Source organism: Gambusia affinis, linkage group LG16 (genome assembly GCF_019740435.1).
Source record: "Gambusia affinis linkage group LG16, SWU_Gaff_1.0, whole genome shotgun sequence".
NCBI classification, from domain to species: domain Eukaryota; kingdom Metazoa; phylum Chordata; class Actinopteri; order Cyprinodontiformes; family Poeciliidae; genus Gambusia; species Gambusia affinis.
Window position 1 is genome coordinate 21,332,816 of NC_057883.1, and position 12,500 is coordinate 21,345,315.

Genomic DNA, 12,500 nt, shown 5'->3' on the forward strand with positions numbered 1-12,500 from the left:
TTTTGGTTCATGCTCATTAACCAGCTCAAAGCTCCTGAATGACAAAAGCACATGGAGAGGCTGCCATGTGCAGCAGCAGCAGGAATAATTACACGGTCTAATGCATCGCTGGTCGGAGCTGCTGCTGATGGAGACATGAAGTCGGCAACAGAAGAGTAAATAAACAGCAGAATGAGGAAGAATGCATTAAGCTTTCAGTGTTTGTTCAACTTAAGCAGTGAATTTATCAGAGCTGAAACGATTAATCGGATTAATTGATTATTAAAATATTAATTGATTAATCGTTAACTGGAGTTTATATGCTAAAAAAGGCAATTTGCTAAAGAAGGAACATATTCAGAGCATCGTTTAAGGCAAAACTGTACAAAAATACAAGCATTTTGCATTTAAGATAATAAAAACCTTTGTCTGTAAAGATGTCTATCCAAAACAGTTCAAGTGTCAGTTTTAGCTTTACCTGCTTCAAATTATGCAAAATAAAATATTAATCATTTTAAAAAGTCCTTGTGTTATCCAATCATTTTCACATGTTGATGTTAGAAGTATTTTTTTGTTACAAATGGTCAAGCATTCACTAAAGGAATGCTGTGTCATCGTTTTTACGCAATAAAATGCTTATTTTATTATTTAACAAAAGAACTGAATTCTTTTTTTTGCACCTTTAATGTATTTATAAAACTGTACAAAATGAGTTTAGTTGTTAAATGAAAAATGCAAAATGTGCCAATTTTTCTTTCAAGTATGCAATTAATTGTAATAATCAATAGAGTAATCGATTAATCGTTAGTTGAGGCCAAGAGAAGCAGATAGAAATGACTCAGAAATGCAACCCGCCCTGCGTTTGTGACATGCTGCTCTGCCTTCTTCCCCAAACAGGAATAGAAACACATAATTATCCACCAGCATGCCATACATCATGGTACCCATACTGTACGTAAACCCAAAATAAAACAGAGGGATATTTTTAGCTCAGGCACGGCTTAGGACAACAGAAAGCAGGAAAAAACTCTTTCATACTCTCAGTTAGTTTTCAGGGCGTTGATTTTATTTCATGTATGTATAATTACGGCAGCCTTCAGAGTTGACCGGGATCTTGGGGGCGACGCTGGCGCTTTGGGTGGAGGTGTGCAAGTTTATTCACAGCGCCAGCGTCTGGGTGGGTGTGGGGTTCAGCTGACTGACAGGTTGGATTAGAGACCGAGCCAAGTTGGGCGGATCATTACCTCACAGCAGTTTTAAATCTAAATTAACCACGACTTAACTCCAGCGCAAGACCTCTAATCTGTTCCACGGGGGAAAGTACTGCTCACGGGCAGAGAAACAGGCACTGGGAACTAAAAACAGAACAGGCAGCGAGAAGCCGAGTCAGATTCTGTTCGCTTGTTAAAACCAAACTGATGGAGATGAGTCAGTGTGAGCTGGGTTTTAGTATCACTGCTGGCTCTAAAGTCAGTAAGAGTCACACTGATGGGGATCAGACCATTTCATTTTAAATTTAGACAACATACATACTTAGAAATCCTGCACACTGTCAAGAGAAAACCAACTTCATCAAAGAACAGATACGACTTCTAAAAGTAGGGCTGCAACTAACGATTATTTGAGTTAATCAATTATTTCAGCGATTAATCGGGAAAAAAATCTGCAGATTTTTTACTTAAGCCTTTTTATACAATTATATAAATACATTAAATATGCAAATAAACAATTCAATAAACATTTTATTGCCTAAAATGCAATGACAGCATTCCTGTAGTGAACGCCTGATCATTTGTAGCGAAGGATGCATCTGCATCAAAATGTGAAACGCTCAGCCCTTCTGCTTGATTAAAAATTAACATAGTAAAGGGATAATCTACTGACTCTATTTTGATTAACCAATTAATAATTAGATGACCAAGAGAAGTTTTTTCACAGAATTTGAACCAGGTGAAGCTAAAACTATGCCACTTGAGTTTTGGGTAGAAAATACTTAGAATTTTCTCATTTCATCTTAAATGCAATATATATATATTTTGTACAGTTTTGGTATAATTACCACTCTGAGTGTGTTGTTCTTTCAACAAAAGGCCTTTTTTGAGTCTGTATCCTCCATTTTACAATTAATCAATTATTAAATTATTTTATAATTACTTCCGTATTCGATTAATCACAATTAATTGTTTCAGCGCTAGTAAACTCCCCCAACCCCTTTTTTTAAAAAACAAAACAAAAAAGAAAACATGCCAATATAAGACAGAATGCAGAGTATGACAACCTGTTGCTGAAAACAGAAATCAAACTGCTTTCTCCAGATCAAGTCAAACTTGGATGCTAAAACTTAATGGCAACAGAAAAAAAAGAGAGTGAGCATTCCTACTTTGGCAAAGATCTTCTATGCTGGAGAGATGAGTAAAAGTGATTGGATCAATTCAAGGATAATAAAATGTCAGAGAGAAACTTGGTGGAAGGAATCCCATTCAAATAGACAAAACGCAGATGACAGTCAGCAGCCAGACGGCCAAGCATAAACTTTCTCATTTACCGTCATTTTTAATGTTTTTGAGTAGGATAAATCTGCCTTAATTTTGAGCTACAACAAGCCTTGAACAAATGTGGCACCGTTTCAGGAGGAGTAAACAGGCTTTCCATTGGTTTGAGACTTATTGCCAAGAAATGTTGCTACAGGAAAGAAAACCTTAAGCCAAATACAAATGGTTTAACTTTTTGTGCTGGGTTTATAATCCATATTCCAAAGCCTAAACATGCCAATCCCAGATGTTGTCCTGAGTGCACCCACTTCCACAGTCTGTGTATTTATCTAATCTCCACCCCTGCCCCATCTGGTCCACACAAGTAAACACTAAAACTGCACAATCGGGAATAGTTAAGCTCCAAATGAACAAAACTCGAAGTCCTAAAGGCATTAATGCAAACCACATAAATACAACTGTGGGCGTAACTCTCTATGCCACAGTCACGGTGGAAAAAACATAAATCTAGTGCCATGAAAATTTAGTTGGTGGGGTAACAACCTTAAAGGTGACCTATTATGCTTCTTTGAACAGGTTATGATTGGTCTGTGGTCTATACACAACATGTTCATAACATTTTTTACACAAAATTATTCTTATATGATGAGATTTTAGTCTGCTCTTTCAGAATGAGTTGTTTTAGGGCAGAGGTCCCGAAGTCGGTCCTGGAGGGCCAGCATCCTGCATGTTTTAGTTCTCTCCCCGGTTTAAGGCACCTGGATTCAATGATGGCTCGTTAGAGGCCTAAGAAGAACATTGACCTGCTGAAAAGGTTGTTGGTGTCACCAGGGAGAGAACTAAACCATGCAGGACCGACTTTGGGGACCCCTGTTTTAGGGTGCCTTGTCACTTCAAATACAATTGAGCTGTTGCTGTCCACGCCCCTAACTCAACGTTTACACTCACACATGAAAATGGCTGCAAACAAACCACGCAATTACACAACCAGACATCTTTGAAAAGTAGAAGTGGAGCCTCCTGCACACCCAACAAGAATGCAGCAAGTGGTTTATGGAAGGTGAGTCAAGAACAAAACAGTTGTCTTTTCCGGCAGCCATTGTACAGCGCATGCAGCAATAAAACTAGTTGACCAAATGTTTTGGAAGTGTGCTGGGGTTGCTAGGTAACCGACTGGGCTTCACTGGGGTTGCTAGGTAACAGACTGGACTTCGCTGGGCTTGCTAGGTAACGGGCAGTGCCTGCTGATTTGTAACATTACATTCAAAAGGTTTTTAAATTTACTCAAAACACATTAACTTATAGTCAAAAAGATTTCCCTAAGAGCTTGAGTTGTTTTTAGAAGCAGTAGAAACCCAGATGGAAGAACAAAACCATGCACAATGTAAATTTTGCATAATAAATTCCCTTTATGTTTTATGCACAAATATAAAAGCACCAGAAAATAACATGTAATCTAGAGTTTACATTCTCCTGCTTCTGATTCCTTAATTATCTACGTTATAGTTGGCTCAGCATGCAGCAGCCCCTGCATATTTAAAACCAACAAAATACAACTGTCAAAAGCTAACTGTGGATTTTTACAGCTTAAAACACCAAAACAGGACATTTTACCCCAAAAGTCAAGACAATTTTAAGCAGAAGGAGCACAGAAAGGTCTAATTGTTCATCATTTTCCTTTTAAAAATGAACAAGGCTGCCATCAGGGCTGTGGGGACAACCGCCGAGACCCTGTTAGCATCATCCCCGCAGAGACCACTGGCCTGAAAGACTGCTGCCTCAGCCAGAAGCAGAACTGTGTTTAATACATGTGTGAATTAAAAATGCATGGAGGCCTTAAAGAGTTCTGCTGTTCAGAGATGCTCTGTGTGAAGCTGCAGAGTGTTCAGAATAACGACGAGGCTCGTTGCATCTCTGACTTTCACTGAGAAGATGCAACCAGACAGGATCTACAAAACGGTAGATCAGCTTCACTGTTTTACGGGAAAAACATAACAGTTAGCTCAAACCAGTCATGTACACAGCAGCTAATCCCAAATAACCTCAATTCTGTTTCTATACAGCAGATTAAGATTACAGATTAGTATTTTAGCTCTGATTAAAATACAAAAAGGAAAGATTTGTCCATCTGTGCTGCACAAATGTTGAGAAGCTTTCTCCTTTTTTTCACACTCACTCCGTCCAACTCATTTAAAATTCCCCATAATGTGTTTTATTATTTAATTTCAGTCATAACACTTCACTCTTCTCTGATATTTATAATCAGAGGAAATGCTCATCCACAGAATACAGCTGCAGCTAACAATTATTTTACCAGTTGATTAATTGATTATTTTGACGATTAATTGGTTAATCTGATTTTTAAAAATGCCACATTCTGCATGTTTTTCATTTAACTTCTCAATTTTTATACAATAAAAAACTAATAATTAAATTTATTTTTAAATGAGAAATAAATATTTTATTGCCTAAAACGCAACAACAATTTGAACTGGGCCAAGTCAAAACTATGCAAGCATATTTACAGAGAAATTAGTTTTTATCTTAAATGCAAAATGTTTATACAATTTGTACACTTTTAGTTTAATTACAGCTCTGAATATTTTATGCAAATTGCCTCTTTTTTAAAGTATGTATACTCCAGTTAACAATTAATCAATTATTCTGATGATTAAGTGATTAATCTTATTTAAAACTTCTCACATTCTGCAGATTTTTATTTAACTTCTTAAACTTTTTTATACAATATACAAAAACAAATGATTCAAGTCCTTTTTATACAAGAAAGTGACATTTTATTGCCTAAAAAGCAACAACACTGCATTCATTTAGTGAATTTGAACCAGGTGAGAATAAAACTATGGAACTTGAGGAGTTTCTGTAAAACACATTTGCAGAAAAATAAGGTTTTTATCTTAAAAGCAAATAGAAATTTGTATATTTTTAGCTTAATTACTATTCTGAATATGTTGTTCTTTCAGAAACTAGATTTTTTTTCAGTGTTTATACTCTGGTTAACAATTAATCGATTACCAAATTACTAGATGATTATTTCAACAATCAATTCATCATGAGTAATCTGATTAATCATTTCACAGACAAAGAAAATGTCAGCACAAACCTGGCAGCGATATGGCTGTAAAACAACCCCGAGTCACTGACGCTCTGAGGGAGGCAGTAACGCACCGCTTGGACCCGATGAATGTCCATTTTGGTCAAAGGGGAAACAGAACTACAGTCCTAGAAGAGCAGCTTTAACCGTCACGTTCGACCAGAATTAAAAAGAAGTGGTGGGAAAGAAAACATCCTTTTGGTAAAAGAGATGAGATCCAGTGGTTCTGAATTCATGCACTGCTGCATCCACAGTTGGACCAATAATCCATCCTTCCAGCAACAAAGAGATGACTGACAGACGGGCAGAGATGAAGTCATTGACCTGCCAGCTGTGTGTTTGAGCCTCTGTGCTATTGTCATGTTGCTAACCCAGGGGAGATTACCTCATGTCCTAAGCCCCGCCCCCTTCCATCATACACAGCTTTTTCAGTCTGCTGTTGGGGTTCCTGCTGCTAGCGCTCGCCCCACCTCTCCACCAGCCAGTGAAGAGCAGAACCTAAATTAACAATCACCGGTCTATACTGTGGTGACTAATATTGATTGGGGTGGCCTCGGCCTCAGAGGACGGATGTGGCGCGTGAATACATGAATACAACACTCATTGGCTGCAGAGGGGTTCATGCTAAATGTTCGTCAACACCCACGGAGACCAACCCTGTTGTCTCAGCCTCTGCTAAAGGAAAAACGACACGTAAAGCTGCATGCAAACCTCTACACTGCAAAAACACAAAATCTTACCAAGTAGTTTTTGTTTACTTCCTAGGGCAAATATCTTAGCATACTTTAAATATGATAAAATTAACTTATTAGTGACTTTTCAGCAAGATGAAGGAGTTTATTTTATTGTTTATTGATAAAATAAAAGGGCTAGTTTCATTGGTAGATTATTTCACTCACAAGAAGAAAATTTTCACATGTTATAATGTAATTAACCTGTCAATAGAACAAGTACTTTTTCTTCAATATTAAGGAATTATGTACTTAAAAGAAGCTCCAATATCTGTAAGAAATGGCTTGTGGGCTTTTGCCAAACATAAAACAGAAATCCTACAAATGTTAAAATCTGACGCTGCTCCTTTTTTCTTTACATTCATCTTTACATTACAGGAAGTTGCGCTCTTCAGAGGTTTTCATGTTGTTTCATTCAGTGGTTTTTGGTGCACCGCCCCCACAGGCGAGGAGGGGAACAGATTTATCGATTAGTTTGGATCGTTTGACACAAAGCAGTGTGAAAGAAAACCGCAGCAGCTGAAAATGTAACAAATGTTGCAGTTTTGGCCCCCAGTTGAAACAAGTCTACTGGATTACCAGGTGTGAAAGGAAAATGTTTAGGCTGTAAAGGTTGTAGATCCCTGGTTTAGGTGGGCAGACATGTCTGAGTGTTAGAACCTAAGGTAACACTTTATTTGACGGCTTGTGAATAAGACTGTCATGACAGTCTCAAATCATGATCTGACATAAATTTATTACATAATAACATCAGTAATAAAATTATTACTGATGTTATTAAAGCTAAAGTTTAATCAGCAATACTTTTATAACAAATTTATGTCAGATCATGATTTCTTGGTTAATGTCAAGATGTCATAACAAAGACATTTTGAATAATGTCAACTTTGTATTAGAAGTGTCATGACTTACTGAAGGTGTTATGTCATGTTTATGACGGTGTCATGACAATCTTATTCACAACATGTCAAATAAAGTGTTACCAAACGTAACCTTACTTTAAACCTCTACAGTCTGACTAGCTAATACAGATGCAACATACATCTATAAGCTTCACTTTTTGAAGTGGATAACTTAATTAAATTCACTATTTGATCATATTTAAATGCATTGAGATAAACTTGAATATTATATCTAGTGAAAAGCCTAAAACCAGCACACTGATCTCCCCAGATTACATCAATTATTTATTCCAAATGTCCTTAGATGCCAATCAGGCCTCCGGCTAATCGACATGGATACATAATGCACAACCCAAACACAAACCCCAACCTACTGACAGTGTCACTCGCCCTCGTCTCTGAAGGGAATCAGCACTCTGCAAAAACACAGACTCTTTCCTGTTTTGTATTTTTTGTCTAGTTTCTAGTGCAAATATCTTAGTACACCTTAAATAAGATGACACTAATTTAAAAGTAACTTTTCAGAAAGATATAGGAGCTTATTACAGGTAAATAATTCCTCTATATTGATGAAAAAGTACTAGCTCCACTGGCAGGTTAATTCACTTAGTGGGAAAATGTCTTGTTACAATGAACTAGTATTTTTAATTAATATTAAGAATTATTTACTTAAAAGATCCGACATCTTGCTGAACTGTGAACTGTCTGTTAGTTTTGTCTTATTTTAAGTGTACTAAGATATACACTACAATCTAGACAAAAACTACTTGGTAAAATATGATTTGATTTTTGCAGTGCACTTTTGTTTGCAGGCAAACATGAACCTGAGAGTCGTATTGATAAGAAATGTATGTTTACATACATTTCTTATCAGAATTGATTGTTAAGATGATCAGCTTATTTTATACAATAATAGAAATCCATCTAAAAAATGCAGGTGAACAAATAACCAAGTTCCTTTTTAAAATAAAATAAACATTTAAGTGCCTAAAATGCAATAACTAAACATGCCTTTAGTGTAAGTTTCATCTGTTTGAAATGATTTTTTTGTACAGTTTTGGCTTAAATAAAGCTCTGAATATGTTTTTCTTCCAGCTAATTGCATATTTTCAAGTCTGCACACTCCAGTTACCGATTAACTGATTATTAATGGTTAATCGATTAATCATGGTTAATCTGATTAATCGTTTCGTCTCTGTGTGTCTGTAAGATGAAATGACAGTCTGAACCACCTTCCCTCCATGCTAACTGCTCCGATTTGCAGACAAGTTTCCCATGTGATCTTGTTTGCATTAGATCACTGGAGTTCACGCGGTCAAATCTAAACCATTGATATTATCCCTCCTGACCCACTTCTGTAGGATAGCTGCAACAAATCAGCACAAAGCAGCTGTAATCTGTCATATTATGCACAAACCTCTTTGTCTGAATCTCATCCATCTCCTGCTACTCCAGCTCATCCAGCAATCTTAGATTAACGTTCTCTATCCTTTTCTTCCTGTCTCTCCTACTTTAGGTGATGCATTGAGTCAGATCACTGCTGCAAATTGGCAGCATTGAGGCAGAAACTCCTTCCTTCTGCCTGTAAAAAATGGAAACTAAGCTAATCAAAATCAATTCTCTGGGAGCAAAGAAAACACAGACGGGAGGGTGTAAGAGAAACTGGCGTTTTTCCTCGCATTTTTCTCATTTTCTCTGCCACACCAGAGGAGTTCATGGCACGAAGAGCAGCTTAAATGCAGAAGCAAAAGCAGAAAAATTCCCTTTTCTTTCAGACGAGCAATCCTGCGAGAGCTTTTTCGAGAAGGAAGCAGATTATGTGGCCTGAAAGCCGAGCCAAGCTTTAAAAAGAAACACTCAGGAGCGAAGAATCATTCCCACACATTCCAGAAGCAATCCGACGGCGACTCGCACAACTCCACAGACACAGACCGAGAGGCGCAGAGGAAGAGTCGCGCTGCCTTACCCGAAGTCATCCAGGGAGTACATGTCGGATAGGACGCTATCCTCGAGGATGAAAGGAGATACAAAAAAAGGTGACGATTACGGAGGAGAGGGGGAAGTGTTGGTCTGAGAGGACAGAGAGCCACACATGCTGCAGCACACTCAGTCTTTCCCCTCTTCACATCCTCAAAAGCTGTTTTTTAAGAAACCACCACGCCAGCAAAGCATGAGGCACAGAGAGAGAAAGACGGAGAGAGAGAGAGAGAGTAGGAGGGAGATGAAGAGGAAAGGGAATGAAGGAGAGAGAGAGAGCATGTGATTGCTGCAGACCGGCCCCCGAGGAATGACTTCCACAGGGTGGAAATTACATGTTACACTGCAAAAACACAAACTCTTACCAAGTATTCCTGGTCACCATCTGACTACACTTAAAATAACACAAAACTAAATTATGAGTAACTTTTCAGCAAGATATACCGTAGTTGCTTATTTTAGGTAAATAATTTCTTAATATTGATGAAAAAGTTCTAGTTCCACTGGCAGGTTATTCCACTTATAACATTGGAAAAATGTCCTAATATAAATAAAATAATCTCCCAGTGAAACAAGCTCTGCAATATAAAGGAATTATTTACTTAAAACAAGCCTCTAAATCAGCTGCATTGAACTCATTTTCATTTTGGGCCACATCACAATCAAGAATGTACTTGAAGGGCCGTTTGTGGCAGAACGGGTTGATGAAACCAGCTGATGGTGAGAACTTCTTGAAATCAAATCATATTAAACAAGTTTTCACCTTTATCTGATTTGGCACAATACAAATAAAACTGCTGATTGATAAAATAATGTGTAAGAAACACAACTGTTATTTTAAGATTCTATTTCTACAGTCCAGAGGGCCACATAAAATCTTCTGCCGGGACAGATTTGGACCTCGGACACACGTGCTCTACAGCTTGCCGAAAAGTTACTTTTAAGTTAGTTTTGTCTTATTTCATGTGTACTAAAATATTTGCACTATAAACTACCCCAAAATTACTTTTGTTTTTGCAGTTTAACCCTTGTAGGAAACACGATGGATTCCACTTGTTTTCCTTTATTCCATTTAATTATTCCAGTTCAGACAAACTGAGCAGCAATTATGTGTAATATGATTCTCTGTTACTCAGATGTGGGTTTAGTTTGTCTGCACTCAGGGTCCATCTGGCCGAAGCAACGCAGACATTAAGCTTCTTTACGGCAAGCCGAGGTGCAGGAAGCAAACAAAGAGCAATCTTAAAGATTAGAGGGCTTTGTGCGCCTTAAAATGGCAGGAAATATGCAGCCTGATGCTGATAAGGTCACAGAAATACAACAGGAATTTAAAAAAAAATCCACAAGCAATTACTTCACCACTAAAGTTCCCCAAGTTTTTGATCAACAGTATCAAGATGTTTATATTTACTAGGAAACGATGTAAAAAAGTACTTCCTTGTTTGTGATTTAAATGTTTTGGGCGTTTTCACACCTGAAGGTTCGATTGGGGACCAAAGTTGCAATATTTGGTGAATTTTCAGCTTTCACACTACATTGTGTCAAACGATCCAAACTAAACGAGAAAAAAAAGTTCCCCTCCTCACTTGTGGTGGCGCTACACCAAGAACCACTGAAGGAAACTGCAAAAACCTCTAAAAGAAACACTGAGAGCAACTTTGTTCTTCACAGAAATGGAGCCGTCAGATTTTACTGTTTGCAGGATTTCTCTTTAAGCTGTGATATAAATCCATTATTCTCTCTAACAGTGATTTTGAGGCTATAGTTATGTTTTTTATATTGTCAGATTAAAAAGAAATCTCACCCAAAGTCCTAGGGACACAAATTTTAATTCCCTAAAATCTTATTTTTTTATATTTTATTGTTTTGTTTTTTATAACCGTTTTAAAGCCAAGATACTAACATTGGACCATTTTTTAAAGATAAATACCGTAACTGAAATGAATTGTTGATATTGTCATTAGAGAGAAAGATAGACAGTTATGCAGCAATAACAGCTGCATAATAGTACAAAACTTATTTCTTGGAGAAATTCACAAAAAGTGTGAAATTTGGCTGCAAGTTTTAAACGGAGAGAGTATTGCCATCTGCTGGACAAATAAAAACCTTCTAGTTTACTTTAGGACACACTGAAAGACTATGACAGGTTTCCAATAGGTTGTTTATTGTCTTTATGAACAAATGTGTTGTTTGGGGTTAATTTAAGCAAAAAAAAAAAAAAAAAAAACATTTTAAAACAAATATCTGAGCTATACACACAGCCAAAATGGGTTGGAAAATAAAATGAATTGCAGAAAGCATGGGTGTCCAAGGTGCGGTCCGTGGGTCACCTGTGGCCCTTGGACTGTTTTTGTGCGACCCCCAACTGCAAATCAAAAATAATACAAATTTAGCCCGTAGATGCAGACTTTTAATTTGTAACCAGGGTCAAGATTAGAGGTATGGCGATCGATCATAATCGCCCGATTTCCATGAAAAAATCTGTGATTGGTGATTTCAGATCACTCGTCTCTTGTTCCCGATCACTAAACCGATCACATTTATCTCACTTTGCATCCTGCGTGTGCAGCTCATCTCCTCTGAGCAGCAACAAATCCAGCTATGTGGAACTTTAACGCTCTGAGAGTGAATGCCGACCTTTGATTGTTGCGGCGGAAAATTACCTCGGGGGTGAAGCACGTCAAAATGCATCAACAAATCAAATATGGCATTTAAAAAACAAGCGCTTGACAAAGTTTGGCTACATTGAGGCTCAATGCAGGAAAAAAAGGACAACCGGAGCAGCCAGATAGAAGGTAAAGCAGCGCACAGCTACCAACACTCACCTGGATTAGCATCACAGTCAGAAAACTAAACAAATAAACCGAAAAATAATTCAAATCTTCGAGCTGGCGGTGTAAGACGCTGGTTCTGCTCTCGCTGTTGGACCGCTGCTAGGCGCTACTGCTAGTAATATTTCACAGACGGAGCCGTTCAACCTCCACCAGACAGTGAACTCTCACACCGAACCTCTGCTTGAAGCTGCAGCATGTAACTTTAAAAAACTGAAGATTTTAGATGTGCATCAAAACTTTTACCATCCTAACGTAAGACAGGCAATGTCTGAAAAATAATCGATCTCCTCTGCATCCTCCTGTGTTCTGCAGAATTTGATATAGGCAGATTTATTTGACTCTTCTATAATTTAGGCTGTCGGGAGTTTTACTGTTAAATATTATTTTACTGATAGCAAGTTTTTCAGTTGTCCTTTTAACTGATTAGCTGCTGCATTTTGCCTGGAAGTATTTTGCATATTTTATGTCTAAAG

At 37.6% G+C, this 12,500-nt stretch overlaps 1 protein-coding gene across 4 annotated transcripts in view; it reads right to left on the bottom strand.

Annotated features, from left to right (window-relative positions):
- evla (Enah/Vasp-like a) overlaps positions 1–12,500 on the bottom strand; it is a 43,663-nt gene that overhangs the window by 26,335 nt on the left and 4,828 nt on the right. Inside the window, exon 1 of one of the 4 annotated variants that reach the window (XM_044143519.1) lies at positions 9,183–9,417. The exons of 2 other annotated variants lie outside the window; for them this stretch is intronic. In XM_044143519.1, the coding sequence (XP_043999454.1) occupies positions 9,183–9,205 (23 nt within the window). In that variant the 5' untranslated portion in view covers positions 9,206–9,417. Of the gene's footprint in view, positions 1–9,182; positions 9,418–12,500 lie in introns of those variants that run through there. One more of the 4 variants, XM_044143522.1, reaches the window with a different exon arrangement.